Genomic DNA, 24,492 nt, shown 5'->3' with positions numbered 1-24,492 from the left:
TTTAAATCATCAGGTTTATGTTTGTCAGCCTGGGTTGGTGTGAGTTTATTTTGCTGTGTGGAGACGTATGGACAAGACAGAATAACGAGGGAGTCCTGAAGATTTAGTACATTGCGGGTGTGTGTGTGTGTGTGTGTCAGTCCTCCCCCTCACAAGTGTAGTTCCACAGTGCAAGTGCTGAAATGTGGCTGCCGTGGCCTGCCCGCCCATCCCAGATCCCAGGGCTCATGGACCACAGCTCACCTTGCTCTCACCGTACTGCTCCTGCCAGGAGGCATCTCAGCAGGGTTGGAAGCAGCGGAGCCTGGAGGAGGCGCTCGCCCAAGTTCTAGTTAACGGGAGTGTGGATCCCTTTGAAGCCTGAATAAATCTTAGTCTTGGCGGAGTGCTACAGGTTTCTTGGTTATTGGGAAGAAACCAGACCTATGTAGCCTTTTAAGTACCTACCAAATCAGCACCTCGCTGCAGACAGAAGTATGCTTATGAGCAAAAAGGATGTGTTGGGCTTTTTTAATGACCTGTTCCAAAAGCGCATATGAGCTCTACAATGATGTAGTCAGGCTGTGTAAGAACATAGCTTTTTCTTACCCTTTTTTTTTGTGTGTGTGTGTGACTGCTGTTGCCTGTTAAATTCCTGCTTCACCTTTAGAAATTATCTCCTTTCTAGAGAAACGTTTCAATGTAGATGTCAGAGCTCTCTGCCCAGTAATTAGCTGTTTATTCAAAAACGTATGGGCTGGCCAGATCTTAGGAGGTCACCTAATTTATCTCTAATTATCTGTGCCTGATGGCAGGATTTGATTATGACTGTCAGTCCTGGTTGGTGTTTCTCTACAGGTGCCCAGTGACAGAGTGTCTTTCAGTCTTTGGGCACCTGCTCCACTGCCTCCCTATCCAAAACGGAAAGCTTTCCCTGATATCTAACCTGGATTTTAGTCATCGTTATCTTCTAGTCCCAGCCCAATGGACTTGGAGAGCATGTGAAAGCCTTAACATGCTACATTTCTCCCCGAGTCTTGCCTTGTTTCCTCACTGCTCTCGTAGTACCATTGGCTGTGTACTGGCTTCTCTGCATCTGCTCCATGCTTGCTGACATGCAGTGTCTGAGCTGGACGCAGCGCGTGTGAGTGGAGGCTTTATCAGCACCGTGCAGAGTGGCAGGATTACTTCATGTGTCTTGCAGACAACAGTCATTTTTCGTTCTCCTGGGGTGCCGTTTTTTCGCAAGTGCATGACATAGTTTATTTCTCTTCAGTTTAGGACCCTCCAAACCCTGGATCCTTTTCTGTGGAATAGATAATGAATCAGTTGACTGCTACTAATTTACAGGTGATAATGCTGAAATGCAGTTGAGAGCTCATCCATATTGAACTACACCCAATTTCCACCAATTTGTCAAAAACTTTCTTAATTCCAGTCTCAGCCTCCCAAGCACTCACTGCTCCCAGCTTGTGTCACCTGCACATGTAATAGGGTTTTCTGTACTTGCAATCTAGGTCGTTAATGAATGTAAGTCACTAGCCACCTTCTCGTCCTTCCTACAACTCCATTACATATAGCCCCACTTTCTGCAGGGTCTCCTTGAGGCCCTTGGGTTGGTTTCTGCTCCTTGTCCTGCTTGTGAGCCTGTGTTATCCAACCCCATGGATCACAGCTCAAAGCTCTCAGCATGAGGTGAGGAAACTGGTCTCACTCTGGGACTGATAACTTCTCAAAATGCCACCGATGTCCACATGGCTGTATGGCAAGAGCCTTGGACAAGATGGTATCAAACCACTGGACAAAACCTGCACAGTTTTCCAGCAACGTTTGGATTTGGTTTTCTAAGGAAAGAACAAATAGGGGTATTAACAGTGGTCTGTAGGTAGCTGGCTGTAGTTTATCTCTTTGTAGTCAGACATTAAGCATTCCTGCTCTTGCAAAGTTATTAGAGGATTATCAGGCTATGGTATATAATTAACCTTCAATAAATAAAGTAAAACTATTTCTGGGCTAAACTCTGTGCTTGTATGGAGCTTTCTATCCTGTGGTTAAATCTGTAGTTCCCTTTTTCAATGCATGCTTGTCTAACTTACCATCTACCATCATTTCTGAACTACCTATCACATTTGCACTTGAGAGACAGCAGTTTTAAAAGAAACTCACAGGGAGATGATCCAGGGGAGCTTTGAACAAAGAGAGCAGGCTCTTCACAGAACTTTTGAGACTCTACAGGTAAACTCCTGGGATATCTGTTGTGGTTTGGTTTGGTTTTGTCTTGTGCTTTGCTTGAAGACTGCAAAGGTCCTGCTTTTCAAAGTCAGGTTTGTCTTACACTGGGAAATGCATCTGGAATCTGCTTCTGACCAGTTGCTTGTGAGCTAGTAGAACACGTCAGCTATTGAGTAAGAAAATCATTACCTTTTAGAGGCTCTTTTCTATGGTTTAGATTTCTGTTGTGCTTTAAGGAGCATACCCTTTATGAAGAGAATACCTCCTTTACCTTCTGCTTATTACTTTTTACCATATATAATCAAAACATAATAAAATCAAGGCTTTTATATGTTCTCAGAACTAACTATATCAATTTTTGTGAGGAACATAATCCTCTTGTAGGTTTCTAGTTAACATCTTTATTTGAATAGACTTACTTTGATTCTCTTTTCAGTAATTTCTCACATGAAACACAAAAGGTGTCACAGACTGCCATGTGTCCTTACAGGTTGTGGTCTTACACAGCTACAGAAATACCTCTTCCAAAACCTGTATTTTCAATCCTTTGTCTTATAGCAAGAAAAAGAAAAAGAACGTTTTTGAAAACAAGGCAGGAAAAGATAAACCGAAAAGAACAGAGTTAATTGAAAACTAATCTGTATTACAGTGACATTTTATATCCAGTTTCAAATCAGTAAACTGCTGCTCAGATAATGTTGGGTTTGTGTCTAATACATGCATAGACAGCAAAAGTATCTTTGAAAAGTTGATCTTTAGAATCTTTTCAGAAGTATAGGGAAAAGAGTGTTCCCAGGAAGAATGAGAATCCTTACTTTTTGAAGGACAAAGTCAAAAAAATCTATAGGTCACCAAACCCACTTTAAGTAAACCCAAGAGAGTGCCAGCTTTTTTAGTTGTGCTAAGTGCCAGAGTAGTCCTGAAACCAACATACTCATGTTACTTAAGTTAGTAGATGTGAATCCTAAGCAGCTGTAAAACAGGAGGCTTTTAAAAGATTTTTTTAATAATGTAATGAAGTTACTGCATTAAAAAAATAAAAAAAAAAAATGACTGCTTTTAGCAGTGGAACTTACGAAGCTTTCCTTAAGAAGCAAAGTCTTGTCATTGCACCTGATGTCTTATTTGATCAAGACTTTGATTGCAGCTGGGGAAGTGCAACCTGTCCCGCTGTCTCGCTTCTATGTGAGCGGAGTGCTCTTTGGTGGGTTCTCATCTCTTGCTCACTAAGGCACCTGGTTCACATTACAAGAGCTTAATTTACTTGAAACCGCTTCCTTAGCTGCTGGGTTTGGTTGTAGCTGGTTGCTGGGAGAGCTGCAATGAACATAGTGGGTAATGTTAATAGGCAGGTAGGAATGCAGATGTGCATGCTTGCACAGAAGCACATGCACACACAGCTGCGTGGTTACAGAGTTGTGTTCTTGGCAGAGTTCTAGTGGGGCTATTCCTAACATGAAAATAAGAAGCTAGTTTTTACATTCAGGCACTTGAAGTTGATAAATTTTTACTTTTAAATAAAGAAAAAAAATAGTGTATTTAATAGTTTCATCAGGTAAATGAAGCCATGTTTTTTGAAGCAGGAAAGAAAGCCTGATGCCAGTGATTTGTACAAAAGCATATTGGAAATGGTGTCGTGTTGTAGCAGGTTGTGTAATTGTTTTTTATCAGAAAAGCAGTATAGGTGTGGCAGAGATCAAGTACCACTGTAAACTTGCGTTCAGTCCACATAATACCCTCCAGAATAACATAACCTTGTGAAGCAGAAGTCTGCATGGTATTCAAGCGAGAAAATCCAAAAGAACAGACTTTTCATGAATGGTAATGCAATAGAAAATAGTCTTGGAGGTATTGTGTAGGCATAAATGTATGGTGTGAATAATAATTACCTGATTGTTTGTGATTCACATACAGTTTGGAAGAACTAAAATGTCTGGCCAAAATGTCTTTCAATAACCCAGCATCCGTAAAGCAAACCCTGGCTCCCCAGGAATAATCCATTAGCAAACTCCAGAGGTTCAGTTAGCCTTGCACATACTTTGGCTAGCAGAATAGTAAGTACATATAAAATATGTATACAGATAATGAGTGGACTTGGACATTAAGAAACACACTGTATTGTAGATTATGTGTCATTTTAATGAGCTCAGCATTCATACACCATTTTGAAAAATAGTTACTGTATAGTGTAAGCACTCCAACTGTGATCAATTGGAGTGCTTCCAGTCCCTGGGTTATTTATTGGAGGTTCAGAGAGAACTGATGGGTTAAAAATGCTTTCTGTGCTCATTACCATCTGAAAATATTATGTTTTCCATACAAGCAATTGCTGTAGTGCCCCAGGGAAGTAGTGTGATAGGGCTGGGAAGGCACATTTCTCTTTGGCAAGAACATTTTGGAAAGCTGCTATTGTGTATGTCCATGTTGCTTATATTAGGTTACACATGAATGATCACACACAGATTTTTTTTCTCCCAGTACTTCATGAAACAATCTATAGGAAGCATAAGAACATGCTGGTTTTAAGCATTAAAAAGAGTCATTCATTTAAATTAGAAATAAACAAAATAGTTTCTCTTACACCCAAAAATTAACACTGGTGAATTAGCCTTGAGGTGAGCATTGGGACTGCTTCTTTACTGAGCTTTATTGAAATAGAAACTGCAAAGTAAATTCCAGTAAGTAGCCATTTTATATATAGTGGCAGCTAAAAATATGATTATTTCTGTTCTTCAAGTAAATGGGACTCTGCTGAAAGCCAATATACCTGAACTTGACTCGCTCCTCTCTGCGGAGGGATGCTCTGTGACTGCTGCTCTGACCATGCACACATGACAGTGTCTGCGACCAGCAGCTTTTTCAAAGAGGGCTGGCAAAAGCGAAGGGAGCACAATGAATTGTGGTCGGTGGTACTATACTAAATGTAGCTGCGACAAGATGCATTTTCCTGCAAGGAAAGGAAAAGAGTCTGTTCCCTGCAAGGTAGCAGTTTCATTCCTTTGATCATGTGGATATACCATGCTCCATGGTTTGTGTGCTTAACACTTGGCATTGTGTTCTTTTTTAGCTGTCAGCCTCGGTAAAATGTTGACAAGGCACATATGCTGGTACGTGGCCGTTCTCACTTACCATCTAAAGATTATGGCCAGTATGATGAAAGTCTCTGATCCTCCTTCAGACAGCAAACGTGCTCCAGCCAAGCATACCTCAAGCCGCAGGAGGTAAGGCCTTTTCCTTCTACCATTGTGTAGCTTTAGCACCAGGGGGTGACCATGGCCCCTCCACATGTTGGTCAGACACACTATTCTACACGTGAATAAACCAGCCCACGGCATGCCATGAGTACAGGACCGCAGATGACCGTGATGTGTTAACATCCTTCCTGGACCAGCTGTACTCTGTCCCAGATTGCTCCCAGCCAGTGCCTGAGGGCTATTTTGCTTTGAGAGGGAAGAACCATAAGGCATGTAGACACAGCTTGTGCCATTCCACTTCCCTCTGGCTAGACAGTAGTTCCTGGCCTGGTTTATTCAACAATTTAATCCTGCCAGAGCAAAGGCATTATTCTAGATAGCAATTTTACTTCCAGGAACAATGCTGCAGTTATCTGCAGAAACATGGTGACATGAAGCATCACTGGCATAATCATGGTGTATCAACAGCCTTAATGGGGACATTTTTTGTGGGCATCTCAACAAAGAATGTTTCAGGGGGATCAGTGCAGGGTGGTTTGCGTTGGAGTTTTCTGAGCCTTTACGAGGCAGTTTTCCTAATGCAAGGTGCATGCTTGAAAATTGAACTAGTGGGCAACAGAGGTTGAAACCATGGGAGAAGTGGGGACTGATGTCCCTCAACTGCCTTGGAGATGGCATTTAAGGGAGGGCAGGCTCTGAAGAACTCTAGAAGTGGAGGGGAATAGATTGATTATTTCATTGCCTTGCTATTTATAGACTACCATTTCCCCCCAGCATGAGATCTTCCTTATTTCCATATGAGCTCCAGGAATGCCTCTTCCCCCATTGTTTTAAATTATCATTCCCATCCTTCTATATTTTCTTCTATTTGTGCTTAATTCCTCTGTTCATAATTTTATTTCTTCTCTCACACATAAATTCTTGTGGCTGTCAGACTTATCTTAGAAAGCTACCCACATTTTACCCTTCTGCAAGCTTACGTGGGTGTGAATTGTTCGTATGTCGATCACTTGATCAGCCCCATTTCAGTCCAGGTGCCCAGCGCCTATGTGCAATGAGGATCAAACTGAAAATCCTGAACCTAATTAACAAGCCAAAAGTGATACATCCTGGTGATTTTTCAAGTCAAAACTGTTGTAAAAAATTATTTTTAGGCTAAGTTTTAAGTAAACTCTTATTTGATGAAGTTTTGGTTATTATTTAAAAATACTTTTCAAATATTAGAAACATTTCACAAGAAGCTGTTGAGAGAATATAATGTTGACATAAAATTAATTGCTTGTATTGCTCATTGTTTGTAAACAGCTATTGCTTTAAACAATCCACTGGCTTACTGTGTTATGAATGTTTTTGTTTTCTCCTTTACAGTTCAGGTTTTCCCACCTGTTAACTTCACCCTTACAGTCTCCGCATTAGCACAAGTACTTTTACAGTGGAAACCAAACCCTAATCAGGAACAAAAAAACTACACCATTAGATATGATGTGAAAATCCTAAGCCCTGTGCCTGAGGAGGTAAGATAGAAAATAAGTCCAGTGTCCTAAGAAGGCTGAATTCCTGCTGAGTTAAACTGTTGCACCAAACCAGGGTGCAGCAGGCACGATATGTATCTTGAACAACTGGCATATGGCATCACTTACTCTTTTATATCATAAACATATACTGTGAGCACTGGAGAGATTCCCTTTCAGCTAGGCTTGTGGGGACAGGCCTGCAGGGACAGGGGTGAGCCTGGGAGCTGGCAGTCTGCAGCGTTCATTTGGGGGGAAGCTGGATACTGCTTTCAGGTGACATTGCTCCCCGTTCAAGTCAGCTCACTTAATTCACATTAATGCCGGGGTATCGTTAAAATGCCAGATCATGTTTCATCACAGCTGTAGGCTGTAGAGAAATTTTCAGTAATACAAGTGTCCTGCTGTCTCTAAATAGGAACCCTTACACACTAGTGTGGATTATATGTACTCTCTAGCTTTATACACTTAATATAACCAGCTGAGCTAGCTGGCTCGTTTGCCCCTTTGCAAAGCCTGGATCAGTCTTTGCAGGTCCCTTAATTCAGCTTCCATCACCCATGATGCTTACCTGACATTTTATTTCAAGTATGACACAAAGAAGACTCACAGTATCCAAACAGCTGCACTTCACAATGGTTTCTCCGCACAAGTTCGAACGTTACTTCTCCACAAAGACCTTCAGATGAGAAGTGACTGGGTGAAGGAAGAACTCCCACCACTGCCAGGTATGAAGAAATGCAGGGGAGGTCCGAGTTTTGTGTTCTGCCCCGGTCTGTGGACCAGACATCAAAAGGTGACAAGTTTAAAACTTGAAAAATACAGCATTTTCCCCTCTACCTGCTACACTGATCTTACAAAACAATTTAATTCAGGCCTTTCTCTACTGCTGTGGAGCCTGAAGTACAAACTGCAGGTGCAGAACATGGATAAACGATATAAAATTTTCTAAAATTTCCTGGCTGAGTCTAAGATAACCTGCTTTCATACACTCTAGGATATTAAAAGATCATATTAAAAGTTGCCTTGGTGTACATGAAATATTGTAATGGTGCTGTGTGGTGCAGCTTTACACACACTGTTTACTTACACTTCATCCATCCATACTGATAGCCCAGCGTAATAAGGAACAGAACTGGATACAATAGACATAGACACAGTTGGCCAGAGATTGTAATCAAAGTGTTTTAGCAACATGAGTTGCTTATGACTTTTGTAAAAAGATTTTTCTTTCTCTTTTATAATTCTTTGACTTTCTAGGTGCTCCAGAGACATCTGTCACTAATTTGTCCTGTGTTACCCGCATCACTGTTTCTAGTGCTGTTTCTCTTCATTGTACTTGGCTTCCTGGCCAAGGGGCACCAGAAGATACCAAATACTTTCTATTTTACAGGTTGGTGTTTTCTCCCATTTTAGTCAGCAATGAATTTCTGTAAGAGCATCACGTCTGACAAGTATTTTAATTTAGGTATGAGATGTACACTGAAGAATGTCAAGATTATAGCAAAGACAAGTGGAACAGGAATACTGAGTGCAGATTTTCCGTGACTCATATTGATCCTGAAGAGATTGACAATGTCATTGTAATACACATTAATGGGTCTAGCAAGTACGATGCAATCAAGCCTTCTCAGCAGTTATTTAAACAAAATGCCATTGGTGAGTAGAAACACATTAAAAAAATATTTAAAGATGTCTAGCAAGATTGTCAAAAGATTTGTGAGAGAATACCACTGGATTGAATGGTTCTTGATGCAGGTGCAGGTATGTGCTGGTTTTGCGTAGACATCTTAATGACATTGGAAGAGATTAGAAGACAGAAATGGATGGTTTTAACTAACTTTGATTTTGTTAACTTATTTTAAATTATAAAATGACCAAAAAATCCCCTAGAAAAGGCAATTAGTTATTATGTTTGTTAGCCAAAGCATTATTCTTAATACTAATTTTCAATTCATTTGCTCAATATACCTTCAAGTACAGTTTTTACTACCTTTTATTTTACAGCCTTTCTTTAAATGGAAGAAGACACGTGGTGTTCAAGATAACCGTGTCCTTTTAAAGAAAGGCATTAGACTGTTGAATAAAAGGTAGTATCACCCATGACTGTCTATCATCTATCATCTACCCAATAATTTCTTTTCCTTCATTAGTTCCACTCTTCACTTTTTTGTAAACAGATAACATTTCACTTCTTCATGACTTCACTAAGATAAAACAGCTGACATTTTTCTTAGAAATCATCCTTGTAATAGCTGCAGATCCATTCATTTGAATTTGTTCCAGGTTTTGGTAACTTTCCTGGTTATGTCTGTTTTTTTCCTAAAAATACGTTTTTCTAACTGTTCTATCATTAATTAATGCTTTGTGAAAATTAATTTAATAAATTCTCCCAACCACCGCTACCCTAGTTTTCCAAAACTTCTAAGTCGATTTTAGAAACTGTTTCCCCTTAGCTATTTTCTGCAATATAGTTATTCCTCCTAAATCCTTATCTTTTCTGTCCAAAATGTAAAATAAATTCAAGGATTACAGGTCCTACTTGGAAACACTATCAGGTTATAAAATGCTCCAATTGCTAGTATTTAAACTTTGCTCTGTAAATAACTTACCAGTACAGGTTGTTTTTTGTAGAGAAAGTGAATGTTCCCAGAAATGTCACTGTATTCTTAGAGCAAAATGATCTCCTAGCCACATGGGAGAAGCCATTTTCTCCTTTCCCTGAAGTGTGTTTTGAATATGAATTTTACCTCTTCAACTTGAAGTCAGGTAACAAGCAGGTAATTGCTTCTCTGATGCCCAAGTATTACACAGCATTCCTGTCTCTGAGCTGACTGTCCTGTATAACTAGAATTTGCCTTTATGCAACCTCGTGAAAAAGTCTTCACATTCATGGATATGTTACAGATTCTAAAATATTTAAAATGAAATGCGCTGCTAGCACATTTTGTAAACTATGGACTTTTGGTGAAACTTGTGTCCCATTTATGACTAAGGTTCAGCAAAACTAAAGTCTCATCAATTTTCATGTTTTCCGTCTTTCTCTGCATGTCATTTATGTCTACCACAAAACATCCCCAAGAGACCTAGGAGAAAAGAAGGACAAAAAGTGGAGTTACTGAGTTTTATGCACCTGGGTTCAGATCAGTAGGAGGATGGACAATCCTGAAAATCCAGCATTAGGTGTCTTAAGGAATAATGCAAAAATGAGGCATCTTTCGAGAATTTGCCCTGAAATATTGTTGTATTATGAGAGAAATGACACCTGTAAAAACAGAGATATTACTTCAAAAGCAAGGCCAGATGCTCACAGTTAATCTAGTAAAGAAGTTTTAAAAAAATAAAAAGTTTGTTTAAAGTTTGTTTTCTGAACTGTTTATCTTAAGTAATCTATAACAGCACAATACTGTTTTCCTAACAGATATTGAAAATATCCTCAAATTACTTCAGATTACAGATTGATGTTACTAGCAGGTATTCTATACAGATAAGAGCTAATCATCACATATGTTGTACAAGAGGATTTTGGAGTGACTGGAGTGAAATTATTTACGTTGGTAAGAATGATGTGCTTCTGTCTTGTAATGAATATTCTTACTTTGCTGGAAAGCAAATGCTGCCCGATCATAAGCATGGACAACACCAAGTAATTTTAAAAGAAGCCAGGAAAACAGGTATTTGAAGGAAAAAACTGACCTGTTAATGAAGGGGAGTTAAATCTGTGTTCCATTAAAATTAAAAAAAAAAAAATCTCTCAAGCAAATTTTGGGATGTACAGAGAGTTTTTCCAGACAGCATTTTGTTTTCACATGCTTATGTTTTCAGAGACTGCTTTAAACTAGCTTAAGGTGTAAGTACTAGTTAAAGCCTTTTAGTTGCATTAGTTTAGTTTTTACATGTGTTTCCCTGGCATCCATCATGAGGTTCATGCTGGAAGTTGATATGAGTGACCACGTCAACTATTATTTTATCTGAACTCTTAAATGTTGGGGGCGGGGCAGGGGGGTGGAGGGAAAAGCATGGTTTTAGCATCTTTGGAACATGATAATTTGCCCCACTTTGTTCTGTATTTCCTGCTTGCTGAACATGTTTTTTCTGGGAGTAACAGTTTCCTTATCACTGCACGTTATCAACTGTTTCTTCTTAGACATCCTCCTTTGTTCTTATCTTTTGAGTTTCTTAACTTACTGGTTTTCACTTTTTTTTTAAAAAAAAAGTCCCTTACACTCTCTTGTTTACTATAGTTTTCCTTCTTATATTTGCTAGTGAATGCAAATCTGCTGGTGTTGTGCCTCCTTACTCTAACACATCCCCTTGACCTTCCCCCCTGGCTCCATGGCACTGCAGAGCCCTTGGGAAGAGAGGCTCAGCAACCCAACTGCTCACCCTGGGGCAGGGGGGCTCACCGAACATCTCATTAATTAAGAAAACCACACTTGCTTATTAGCTTCATGCATCAATCAGGGAAATATTCTGATGAGACCAACTTTAAGACCAGTAGACCTCTTCTGAGCCCATATCCTAAGAAAAACACTGGTCCACCCTGCAGCAGCAACCCTCCAACATGTTAAAAACTGATTTTTTTTCTGGATCCTTTCCTTGAGCCGTGGTGCTCAGACCCTGCAAAATGCAGCCATACGCTGCCAAATCGGGTACTGTCAAACTGCACCTCGATACTAGCTCTCTAAAGGGATATTTAGCAGCGCTGCTGTCAAATGAAGCCAGATAAAAAATCATCAGGGCAGCCAAGTGGGCTGGATGCCTTCGTTACCTGCCCGCGGCAGCCCCACGTGAATCAGCTCTGTGAAGCGGCAGGTACGTGTGAATGGCTGCTGCCTGGGCTCACAGTTTAAAAGATCCACGGGTCACATTTGGGGCTGAGAGGTGCCTCAGCCCTTTTGTGCTGCCCTGACTCTGCTGTCCCAGCCATGCTGACAGATTTGAGGGCCCCTCTGTCAGCTGGAGCACTTGTGGGGCTGCCTCTGCTGCTGCTGGCTGAGCAACCTGGCAACGTTGCCCTTACACACACCTCTACTCAGGCACTACACATACCAAACATGGAAAATTCATTCTGATGGTAAAAAAAGTTAGTCTTTCATAAAAATTTACTAAACATAAAAAATACCTAAGGACAGGTCCACTTACTTTGGTTTTTCTTACGAAAAGGGGTTTTTAGAGGCTTGTTGCCGTTCATTGAGACAATACAGGTTACTGCGTAAGTCGCTGGGTTGCAGTACGTACTTCAGCCAGTCTTGTTAGTGTTGCTGGTAACTTGCTCTGTGGCTCCGAGGAAGTTTCATCTGTTCCCTCCATGTCATGTGTCACGTGGACACCCCTCACGAGGCAGGTCGCGGGCTCGTGCTGGTTCACAGTGGTGTGCAGGGCTGGGCTGGCACCTTCAGGTACATCTCGGAGAGAAGCCTGAGGAGGAATGTGCCGGGCAAGTCCCCAGAGCCTCAGCACTGCATCTGCAATTGCTGCTTCTCCTGCAGCTTACTCCAAGTTGCAGTGAGACTTAGTGTTGCCTGATCATGCCTTTTTGAGGCCACTGCCAACCGACATAAGATGGAAGAGACTTAGGACCCTTCCAGTTTTGGTTTGGAAAACAAGAGACACTTCCCAGCCATCATGCTGGGAGGCTTAAAGTTGGTTTATGGGACTTAACCATTTCCCAGTTCGCTGCCCCAGGCATCCTCAAGACTTAGACAAAGCATAACTTGCTGACAGTTACATCCCCAATCTTGTTTTCTTGAAAGGAAAGTGGTAACCCTGAAGAGAAAATAGACCATCCTAACCTGTTTGTAATTGCAAGGTTGACTGTGTACCCCGTCGGGGTGGTGCAGAGGTGCAGGATGGATCTCACAGACCTGCTCATGGCACCGTCCATACGCCGCTCTCGGGGACTGCCCTGCTACCGCAGCCATCGGCAGAGGTGCAGGCTCAGCTCCTCAGGTCTCAGAAACAAATCTGGCCACGACTGAATGTTGTTTTGCCTACAGCACCCATAAAGCCAACGCTCCTGCTGCTGGCCAGTTTACATCCTTCCAGTTACCCGGTACTGGCAGCGCTGACACCTTGATGCATAGGACCGGTAGTTATCATAAGCACACACGGGCTTGGCAGCCTTTGGAAAATGCAGTTCAATGTAAATGTTTTTGTTATATGGCATAATGTGGAAAAAAATAATGGTTGTGGTCACTGAGCAATGCCTTTTCAAAACAGAAACACCGACCTTGACAGAAATACCTGTGTCTGCTCACAGGCAGAGGCAGCAGAGAAATTCTTCCCGAGGAAATGTAACAGCAACTGGCTCGCAAGAAAAACAGGGGGTTTCGATGTCTTTTTCACAGGCAAGCTTGGGAACCCAGACAGATCCAGTTCCTGGCTAGAAAGGACTAACAGAAATGAAGAATGGTTTAATGGAAAACAATCAGTTTGTACCTGAGACCACCAGCAAAGTGTGTCTTTGCCGGCTACCAGCTGTGCGCTAACCGCGTGGCATCGTGTGTCTCGGGGCAGCAGCTAACGGGCTGGATTGTCCTCCTGGCCTGGCCCCTCACACCTCTTGGCTTGTTCTCTCCTTCACATCAAAATGAAAGGAATTTATTGCTGAAATTAGGAAGTCAGTTTGTGGAAATTGTTTTTGAAGCTTTGCGTTTCCTTTCTAATTCTAGATACCAAGTCTTCATCATTTGCATGTTAATTTATGATCTGAATATAATCACATAAAGCAGCTGATGAAATCTTTTGTAAGAGTGTGTTTAAAATAATCCACACGGAAATAATATATTTTATTTCTTTTTTTCTTGAAAGTCAGGGCAAAACAAACATGAGGATTCCATAGCCTGGATTCTCTCAGTGCTTTGTGTGTCCATGTGCTGCACATTCCTGCTTGTTGCTATAATATGCAAAATGTAAGTATCATCGTCTTCTTTTGGATTACAGTATAATTAAGGACTAGTTGTTCAACAAGTGGGTGGGGGATGTTACAAGCTTTGCTTAATTTTAAGAAAGGGCACCGAGTTTGGTATTGAAGCATAATTATACAAAGCAAAAGTACTGTATAAGTAATAATCAGCCTCATTAATTATCAATAATAATATTCAGTAAAATTGGTGGGGTAAGAGTGCTATCCAAGTTAATCTTAAACAAAAAAAAACATATGCTGAGCGAGGCAAATTTGTCTTTATCTCATTTCTTCACTTAAATGGATCTGGTTGGGTTAGTGATTTTCCCAGGAGGACTGTGTCTTTAACCCTGGTGAAAGCTGCTGAGAGAAGCTTTCATGGCTCGCACATACAGACCAGTATTTTCTCAGTCGTGCCTAGTTCAGCTTTCAGCCAGACACCCTGTATCAGGCCCTGGGCTTGTAGTCTGAATTCAGCTGACATCAAGGAGTGTGGTAGATGCTCTGAAGAGGTAAAAATTCAGTGCTTTTGTGCTTGCTGCTCTTCTTGACCTCTTAACAGGAGCAAGTGCATTGAACTACTGTTTGCTTTTTGAACTATTTGTTTAGTTTATTTTTAATTACTACAGAGGCTATGGATGCCATGTAGTAACAACAGATGCCATGGAGCCAAACTTCAAAAAACCCAGATACACTTTGGATTTCTGTAGTTATGACTATAGTCATATCATAAAAGTGATGAATTAAAGCATCTGTGTAATTACAAGCTTCTCCCCTGAAACATGTGGCAAGCAGCAATTACCAGTCCACAATAAACACAGCTCCCAGTAAGTGCTGTCCTTAACTGCTAATTTCTTATTAATTTCCTCAATGCCTTTTAATGTATTGGTCATTCTGATGTACTCTTGGCTAGTTTTCTTTCCATAGCACATTTGCTTTATCAAATAAAGGTCTTGTCTACAGGAACGTTACGTTAGAATAACTGATATCAACTTTCCTTAAAGTGTCTGGTGTCTACAGTAACCTGCTCTTAACTCAATTTAATTAGCATAGCAGGTCTCAGTAAGCAATCCTTTTTGGAACAAAATAGATTAACTCCCCAGTGAGTTTATTCATGTTGAGCGTCATACACACTTGTCCCCAACAGTGCAGCCTTCATGTTTTGGTGGAAATCCCCAGACTGCTCTTACTCACATGGCTGATTCTTTTATGGATTGACCTGTCCATATAGCTGTAGGTCCACCACTGCTCCAGCATCATCTTCATCAGCTCTCTCCTCTCCCTTTGGGACAGCAAAACACTGACATGAGTTAGGTCCAACACCAGTTAGTAGCAGTCATACCGCTCTGTGTTTTCCTGTAGAGTTCTGAAAGTATTTGGATATTATTGCAGCTACTCCCTGTGGAGAGCTTGAAATAGATACAGGGGGAGAAACAGGTATAGGGGAAGACTTCTACTCCAGGACCAGCTTGAAGATAATTCACTAATGCATTTTATGAACTTTAATACATTTGGCAAATTTAAGCTAGCTTTTCCAGGTTCATCTGCTTGATTGCTACATTGCCTGCTTCTAGGAGTTTCTCTCTGCCTGGCTAGTATGTAATTACCTAGCACCCAAAGGCTCATTCCATTCCATCTTTGCCAAAGTGATTAAAATTTTATCTGCCTGCTGCACTGAATTTCGTGAAGTTGCTAGCTTTACTCCACCCTTCCCAGGCTGCTTCTTGCTCAGTGTCCTTGCCACTTCTCTAATCCCCCAGCCTGCCCTGGGAGGAGGTGGGAAGTGTAGGAAGATGAAACACAGTGCTTAGCCTGCTCATTTGTTGTATCTGCAGATATTAAAAAACAGAAAAATAGAACAGGTTTCCTAAATCAGAGTTTCATTAGTACTCTGAGCTTTTACTGCTCTTGAAAATTCATGAAGTCTACCGTGCAATTCCAGCCACAGAATCATTTCAAATTTCATATGATTTGAAGTCATTATAAGGAATTTCATTATAGCTAAGAGTTCTATATTTTTTTCTGTGTACTTCCTGGTGATTGCAGGCATCAGAGACACAAACCACTGTTTAGGAGAAATGCTACAAGGCAAAGTAGCCCTTTGGGACTGTTTGGATAGTCTTTTCCCTTCACTTACTTGCAGTAGCTGATGGGGTTACTGTCTTGATAAAAAGCACAACTGAATGTTTTCCTAGTTTGCCCCCTGTCTTTATGAATGAGCATCTTCTGCACTTCCTTAGGCTGTGCCTTGGAATATTTTCTCCTGGAGGTGAGGCCACAGGAGGATGTCGTTACTAACTTGCTCCCAGCTGCTCTCCACTTAGTTGACATGAGGAGAGTCGGTAGCCCTCCATACCCCGAAATCTTGTGGTCATCCTGACCTCCACCAGGCACCTCTCCCTCTTCTGCACCCCACTCCAGTTCAGGACCAGCAGCCACCATGCTATGGGGAAATCATCTGGAAAATGTCAGGGGGAATCTCAGGGGAGGCAGGACAACACACTGTGAAAACAAGTATTTTATCAATCTCATTGTAGCAGTTAGAAGAGGGAAAAGAAGATCTTGTTCTCCTACTTATTTCTCTTTGTTTATCTTTGGCCTTTTCATGTCACAGCCTGTAGGAAAAGCGGCAAATTTCAGAAAGACAGTCACAGCACAGTAACTGGAGGCCCTGAAATGCTGATCTAAGGCACTGTGGGGTGCTTCCATATCCTGAAGGTCCAAGTAGTGCTAATGGAAAGGGCCATGACCCAACCTGTGTAGAGACAAACAGAGATGCCTGGAACATTCCCTGTGACAAGAGATTTAATCACGTAACTCCAACTTTTCAGTGTCCTGCAAAAAAGAACAGGACCATTCTGAAGGCACCACTGTCACCACCCCCACCAACGCCCTCACTGCAAAGACTCTTGCACCCAAGGGTCAAGCAGCCCCCATGAACACAAGTATGCTTCTGCCTCGTTTCTGTTGGCTTTTTGTACATCTGTCCTTAAGTGTTTCTATTCCAGAAGTGACATGTAACTAAACCTTTTTGCTGACTCAATAAATAATTTTGATGTGGCTCCATCAAAATCTTTTTTTGACAAACAGCACAGCTAGAAACACGCCAATTCCAGACAAAACCAAATATTGTTGGTTGCATTGCACAGCAATAGCATAAGTCAAAGCCACACTCAGAGCTGAAATAAGATGCAGGTGAAATCACGAGGCCTCCTTGGAAGGCTTGGGAGACCCCATGGAGTGCAGGAGCCATACAGACAGGAGCGCTTGCAAAGCTGACCTGGGTTTGGTCACAAAGACCTAACCCTTAGCAGGAAAGCTGGGAAGAGTAGAGATGATGCCAGGCACTGGAGTATTAATACTGGCACTCAGCCCAGTCCCACTCCTGAGTGACACCAGCAGCCACCCTACTGTCCCACTCTGCCGGTGGTGACCGCACAGCCTGACTTGCCCTCTGCAGCCAGCGGTGGTTGCACTGCATTCAGCATTGCAACAAAAGATGCAAATGTCTCCTAAAGCCAACACCCTGCTTTTCCTCCCCATGTTCCCACTTCTGGCTGTGCACCTCCACTACAAAACCTTGGCCATGTGCAGTGATGGGGAGACATCCCATAGTTTGCCTGGTCAGGTCCATCGTGTGAGAAGCGGTATGGCCCTGCCCTTCCCTTTGCCTAGTAATTAGTTAAGCGTCAGTACCTCCTCCAAGGCAGCAGCAGCTCAGCCAGGAAGGGTTAGCTCCAAACTGATAGTCAGAAAATGCTATTCCTCCTCACCTCCTTGGTGAGGGGGAATAATAGGATAAAAGAAAACTTGACAGAACTCAGAAATCTTTTGGAAGAAGAGTACTCATAAGAACATAAGCATTGAACTAACCAGACATCAGCCAGGAGAACTGTCACAAAAAAGACAGGGCAGAGGAGCAGACCTGCCCATGGTCCCAGCAGCCAGGGCTCCACACCATGGCCATGTCTCGGCCTCATGGGTGTCCACAGAACAGGCACAAGATGGTAATTCTGGGATAAATCCTATAATCTTCACTCAGGCCAAGTTCCCATTAAAATCTGGCTCTACTTGGACATTGTGCTATCCAGGGGTAGGGACAGTGAATGTGTTTTGGCGACTGAAATGTGAAGTCTGTACTCAGGGATACAGAAGACAAAAAAAAGTTCACTCTGCAGCACTTGCTGTCACAAACATACACATGCCTGTATGCTTCAGCTAGACTAAAGAGCGTCAGGCAGGGAAGGAGTGTCTCAAAGGGTGTTAGCAAAATGAGTTATTACACTGGTTAGCAGAATCACTGTCAGCTACCTCCAGTCCCATTTCTTGCCTCTTCCTCATTCCCTTGGCACACAATTATTTGCAGTTGTTCTAGCATGAGACACAGGTACATTATGTCCAGAAACCAAAGTGTGAGCAAGATGCAGCCTGTCTTGACTGTCCAAACAAGGTACATGACAATGCAGCCCTTGGGAAGAACATAAGCATGAGCAAGAAGATCAGAACAATTACTTTTTTTCCAAGGCAGGCCTATTACTGGCCGTTCAAAGTCACGGCAGTACCCGTTGGGTTGCACCTTCCCGCCAAGCTCTGCAATGGGAGAGGCTGATGGGGGAGAGCATCAGCCCACCTCCTCTTTGTCATCTGCTTGTCCCCAGGGTCAGGAGTGACCTGTGAGGAATGGCACACTGCCTAGTCTTCGGGGTGTCCGCTGGTGGACTATTATCCATAACTTCGACCCCTTTTGAACCTGCTGCCGCCCTCAGATTCCGACGACTGAGTGGGAGGGGGGCAGGAGGGCTGACGGTACGAGGAGACGTGCCTCCTTGCGGGGCTAAACACGTGCTGCTTGTCGGATGTGTCATCCAGCGGAAAAAGCAATTCTTACACATCTCTCCACTACTGTTCTTTGCAGAAACCACGTATGGAGTAAAGTGTTTCCACCAATTCCAACACCCAGCAACAAATTCAGAGATCCCTTCCCAAATGACTACCAGGTAAAATAACATCTTAGTCACACTTCTTTTTTTTTTTTTTTTTTTTTAGTAGAAGGAACGCTTGTGTTTGTGTGCTGCTCTCTCCCAGAAAGGCTAGGAGCATATAGCTTGTTACTGCTCAGTGAAAGCCTTTTGACCTCTTAGAATTGATAATGTTCCTATTAAATATGGAATACACTGCCAGATGTGTTATGCAAAACACAGGAAATGTGTTTTTCCAAATTCCCAAGTAAGAAACTCATGGGTGCAGTTAATATAACGATACACACAGCCTTTACTACGAGTACATCGAGTTAGCCATTGAATTTAGCACTTTGGGAGGCTGTTTTTGCAATCGTAACTGCTGTGGTTGGTTCTCACCTGGCTCTGTGGCCACCTCCTCTGCCAAGGACAGGTCCCAGCAGCTCTGGATCTGGCCTTGTTTGTAGATGAACTGTTTTGGGAAGGGTTAAAAAAGGACAAAAGGATGAAGTGCTATTGTGAAGTGCTCTTCCGATATGCAATAAATTTCAGGTACGCCTTGCTGTACCTTTGGCTCTGCCATTTGTATGGAAATGTGGTCGCTCCTTCCACCAAGCACAGCCAGGCAGATAGCTCTGCCTTGGCAAGGACTGAGGGTTGACTCTTGGAGAGCAGATTTATTTTGTGAAGCCTAACAATGGGAAATGTTTTGGTCCTACTGTTAAGCTGGTCTTAAGCCTTATTATGTTTGCTGTTACTTCCTGATAAATACATTTGCCTTACAGATAAGATAAAAAGCCTCATTGTCTGCTCAAGGGAAGTGCTGCTCAGCAACTTCATTTTAATTTGTCCCCTTAGAATAGGAGTTTGATTTTTTTGGGGTATTGTTCTTATTCCATGGTCTGGTCAAGGAAACAGGCTTAAAAAGATTATCGTATGTTTGTTTTTAATTAAAGCCACTGGTGTAAAATACCACGACTTAGGGTATCACAAATAAGAATATGAGAAATACCAAATATTAACGCTGCAGCTAGAAAATGTGAGCTTGTGAAGGCTGTTTCACATTACCAAGAGCAGCACTGCCTTGTATTTAGACATCTCTTCACTTAAAGTGAGCTGGGTGCCAGTAGGTGACGCTGGCTGGCACTGTGGCCACCAAGGCGGTGGCACCAGGAAGGGACAGTGAGGACATGGCTGTGGTGTCTCCACTGAGATCACCCAGAAGAGCGAAACCCCCAGCAACTCTTTGTTGTGGGTGTTCAGTTCCTAAATTTGTAGCATAAACAGCGGGGTGAGGTGACAAAAGCCCCGCACAACAGTGGCACTGTGCTTGGCCCCAAGGAGCAGCTCTGCCTCCCACCACCCCTGTGGGCTTCCCAGCAGCTGAACTGCTGCTTCTGCTTCCTCCGGCGAGCCACCCCCTCCCTGCGCACTGGCTCGTGCAGCTCTGCACGTACCAAGGGGTCAGGATGTGGCCCCACGAGTGGGCTTCGCTGCTGCGTATTCAGAAAAATTCATGTGCCTCCTAACACGCCCTCCAGCTCCTCCTGGGGTTCTTTGTCCTTGGCCACAGAGGGGTGTCTGGTGGGCAACTGTGTTGTGCAAAACATGCCAAATGGGAGGTTTGTGGGGTGCAGGGGGCTTCTGGCCCGAGGGACAGAGTGATGAGCAGCACTGTGAGTAGTCCGTTTGGAATGTGGCGAAATTCTTGTGTTGAACCCAATGCTCGGCTCTTACCTCACAAAATGCTTTGGGTGAATCCCTCTTTAAATGCACCAACTTGAAACACGGTGTTCTGCAAAACACGTTAAGTAAGGGTTTTGCAACACTTGTTTCATAACAAATATTCACATGCTTAAAACAATACGCTGTAACTCCTTTCTCTTAATTAGTGCAGTTTAGTTGATAAGCTCAGTTCACCTCTGTCGTGGTTTAACCCCAGCCAGTGTCTGAGCCCCACACAGCTGCTCGTGCATCTGTCCTGGCGGGGTGGGGGAGAGAAGCGAAGGGTAAAAGTGAGAAAATCCGTGGGTCGAGACAAAGACAGTTTAACAGGCAAAGCAAAAGCCAGGCACGCAAGCAAAGCAAAGCAGAGCAAAGCAGAGCAGAGCAGAGCAAAGCAAAGCAAAGCAGAGCAGAGCAAAGCAAAGCAGAGCAGAGAAAAGCAAAGCAGAGCAGAGCAGAGCAGAGCAGAGCAGAGCAGAGCAGAGCAAAGCCGAGCAGAGCAGAGCAGAGCAGAGCAGAGCAGAGCAGAGCAAAGCAGAGCAAAGCCGAGCAGAGCAGAGCAGAGGAGAGCAGAGCAGAGCAGAGCAAAGCAGAGCAGAGCAGAGCAGAGCAGAGCAAAGCCGAGCAAAGCAGAGGAGAGCAAAGCAAAGCAAAGCAAAGCAGAGCAGAGCAGAGCAGAGCAGAGCAAAGCAGAGCAAAGCAGAGCAGAGCAGAGCAAAGCAGAGCAAAGCAGAGCAGAGCAGAGCAGAGCAAAGCAAAGCCGAGCAGAGCAGAGCAAAGCAGAGCAAAGCAGAGCAGAGCAGAGCAAAGCAGAGCAAAGCAGAGCAGAGCAGAGCAGAGCAAAGCAAAGCCGAGCAGAGCAGAGCAGAGCAGAGCAGAGCAAAGCAGAGCAGAGCAGAGCAGAGCAGAGCAGAGCAGAGCAGAGCAAAGCAGAGCAAAGCAAAGCAGAGCAGAGCAAAGCCGAGCAGAGCAGAGCAGAGCAGAGCAAAGCAGAGCAAAGCAAAGCCGAGCAGAGCTGAGCAGAGCAGAGCAGAGCAGAGCAGAGCAGAGCAAAGCAGAGCAGAGCAGAGCAGAGCAAAGCAGAGCAGGACAGGGCAGGGCAGGACATTCATCCCCACTCCCCACGGGCAGGCCGGTGCCCAGCCACCGCCAGGACCGCAGGGCTCCGTCACGCGTGACGGGCACTTGGGAAGACAAACGCCATCACTCCCCCATCCCCCTCCTATGGCTGAGCATGGTGCCATTTGGATGGGCTGTCCCTTGGGTCAGCTGGGGTCAGCTGTCCGAGCTGGGTCCCCCCAGCCCCCTGTGCCCCCCAGGCTGCTGCTGGGGGGGGGGTGTGGGGGTGTGGAGCAGAAGAGCAGCTCTGTGCTCAGCCGTGAGGGAAACATCCCAGTGTCACCAGCTGTGTTTCCAGCACAAAAGCAAAACACAGCCCCATACCAGCTACTAAAAAGAAAATTAACCCTATCCCAGCCAAAACCTGCACAACCTCCCTGCTCACCAGCTAAAAGCAGTGTTCACTTTCCAAAGAGCACACACCTGCACCAGCAAGACGGAGACCGAGTTCGGCAGCTTCACAGAAGATCTCTACTGCAGCCCCCTCGATGACTCTGTCTTCTGAGAGGCTGCGTGGCCCTGGCACGTCACCCAGCATCACTGGAGTGGGCTTCACATCGCCTCCGCTGCGGTGGTGTTTCCTGCGGGGGGCAAGGACTTGTGCCCATGAGGTGCCCTGTGTAACGATAAGCTACTGAACAAAAAGTCCCAGTTTAAGCAGGATATAAGTACACGGTACAAGGGCTGTGTTGGAAGAAAAAAAAAATCTGGAAAAGAGCTAGTGGCTTTTTTTCCTGGTTGACAGCTTAATCTTTTGGATTTTTGTTTTGTTTTAAAGAACTCTGACAAGGCAAGACGCAAAATGCAAACTGGGACTTGGTGCAGTCCAGTGTATGGCAGCAAGGTAACCAGCCATGGTCCCCGGCAGTGACCAAAGTGCATCAAAGACGAGGAAAAGAATAAAACAAGCTGTAGAGCATCCCAGTGCTGTCATCCCCAGTGCTGCATGGCTATAGCAAATCCATCATGCAAGTGAGGGCCCACACCAATCCGCTTTGTAATGAAACAGTGTGAATTCAGCCGACAGCCTGAATAACCCCCACGGAAATGCAGCTCATGGGTAAGGGAGGCAGCTGTGCGTGTGCGAGCCATGCAGCCAGCCCGCTGCCGCGTGGGGACTGCCCAAACGGCACGAGGGCCAGGCTGCACCCGACATGGCAGCACCTGCTGGTGCTGCATGGAGGTACCTACATCTTGCTTTTCACATCAACGTAGCATCAACTTTGGATGTGGGGAAACGGCTGTCTTCAGTGGCAGGACTTTATAAAATCCAAAAGACTATTTCAGAAAAGGTCGGTTTGCATATGCCACCGATGTACAATTGCTACTTCTGTGCGTGAAGCCCCCACCTTGCCTCGCTGCTTTTGCACACATGGGTAGCGCATCGCCTTGCTGTTCGTGTGCGCACACCCGGTGCCTCGCTGCCACGGGCACAGCGCCCAGAATCTCGGAGTCTGTGTGTGTGGCAGGTCTTGCAGGTAGCTTGGGGTGCTACGTGGGTCGTGTGCACTGCGGGCCTGCGAGGAACCACATTGAAACAGTAAATTCCCAGCCTGGGGACTGAAAACTAGTTGGGTAAATAGCTATGAAATGTTGCAGGAAAACTGACAGTTCCGTGATATTGGTAAAATTGCTTAAGCTTGCGTAGTTTCGCTGCCGTGCAGGCACTCGACTGCTGATGCCCTGGTGCCTGCTGCCACCTCTCCTCCGGTGTCCTGACTGTCCAGCATGCAACACAGTCCTTGCTGTTCACTTCTCTCCTGCCTTGTGGAAGTTTAGTTTTTCTTCAGGTTATTTTCTTCCTTCTTGTAGGATCTGTACAGTTTGCAGAACAAAGTAAGCATTTTTAATATCTTGGCTCCCCTGGGGCTTAAACATCACCAGCTTTTGGCTGTGTGAAGCTGGTGGAGCTGTGATGGCTGATGCCTGCAGGGGGATCAGGGCGGCTGGCCAAGACTGCAACCTGGGTGCGGCGAGACCCCAATTTCAGTATGAAGCAAGAGCTTCACCTGTGCTTCTTACTCTCCCTTCTTCTGCACTCCGGCATGGGGGGGCTTTGAAAGAGCATCTGTCCACACACCCGGTGCTCACTGGCCACAGGATGGGGGGAGGCATGGAAGGCTCACGGCTGACTCCTTCTCAGTCTAGGGCTCTTTTGCAGACTCTTGGATTTGGCATCAGCTGACAGCATCTGCAAAAGGACACGAAGGGACTGTTTGTGCTTCCTGGCACAAAAGATAAAAGCTGAAGTGGGGGAGAGGCAAAACGGTACAAACTGATATACGTCCTACAAAACAGAACACAGCTTGGGAATGCAGAGTTTTCAACTGTGCAGTAATTAAAAAGTGTGCCCAGGACTTCCCGGTGCTTTTCAGCAGCTTTCTGAGCCACAAGGAGCTGGGCTTCTCCTTCACGTGGAGCTTCAGCTGCCTTCAGATCATTCTGAAAACCCAAGCCCGATACTGCAGCCTGTTTTTCTTTGCTATCTGTTGCTCCATCTTCAGTGAGCTGGGTTTGAGACAGCGTCGGGTTCTGTTTGTGTTTTATTAACTTACATGGTGTAATCTGCTGCACGAGTTACCAAATAAACCTCCTGCCTGAAACCACTTGGACAACTCGGGCTTTGACCTCCCGGGCGGGGAAGCTCTCCTGTCCTCGCAGAGTCCCTCAGACTTCCAAGAAACCTCCCGTCGATCCAGCTGGCCAGAGATGGGGTTAAACACATTAAGAAAGAATAAAAAGAAAGATTTGACCCAGCAAATGAATTGTTTGGAAAGTGCCTAAAGTAATGCAGTTCCCAGGTACTACAGTCTAAAAATAATTATAATAAATGAGCTGGTTCTTATCTGGGTGAAATAGCACGGCTC

General features: G+C 44.1%; 1 protein-coding gene and 1 long non-coding RNA gene across 2 annotated transcripts; one reads left to right on the top strand and one right to left on the bottom strand.

Annotated features, from left to right (window-relative positions):
* Nucleotides 1–118: 118 nt before the first annotated feature.
* LOC114017077 (uncharacterized) lies at nucleotides 119–5,102 on the bottom strand. Its single transcript, XR_003561925.2, has 3 exons — nucleotides 4,979–5,102; nucleotides 2,146–3,528; nucleotides 119–1,285 (listed from the first exon to the last, which is right to left on the bottom strand). It is a non-coding gene; the product is annotated as an uncharacterized LOC114017077 (long non-coding RNA).
* IL5RA (interleukin 5 receptor subunit alpha) lies at nucleotides 3,535–24,231 on the top strand. The gene is given in 12 exon segments (XM_014283504.3): nucleotides 3,535–5,372; nucleotides 5,374–5,432; nucleotides 6,774–6,919; nucleotides 7,506–7,644; nucleotides 8,177–8,309; nucleotides 8,385–8,575; nucleotides 9,551–9,696; nucleotides 10,338–10,473; nucleotides 13,734–13,830; nucleotides 18,739–18,820; nucleotides 20,069–20,072; nucleotides 22,042–24,231. Coding segments are annotated over 12 exon segments (1,299 nt in total). The 5' UTR covers nucleotides 3,535–5,295; the 3' UTR covers nucleotides 22,131–24,231.
* Nucleotides 24,232–24,492: the final 261 nt, after the last annotated feature.

This window comes from Falco cherrug, chromosome 4 (genome assembly GCF_023634085.1).
Source record: "Falco cherrug isolate bFalChe1 chromosome 4, bFalChe1.pri, whole genome shotgun sequence".
Classification (NCBI taxonomy): domain Eukaryota; kingdom Metazoa; phylum Chordata; class Aves; order Falconiformes; family Falconidae; genus Falco; species Falco cherrug.
Note: the sequence above shows the minus strand (reverse complement) of the source record. Positions and strands in the feature narration are given on the sequence as shown.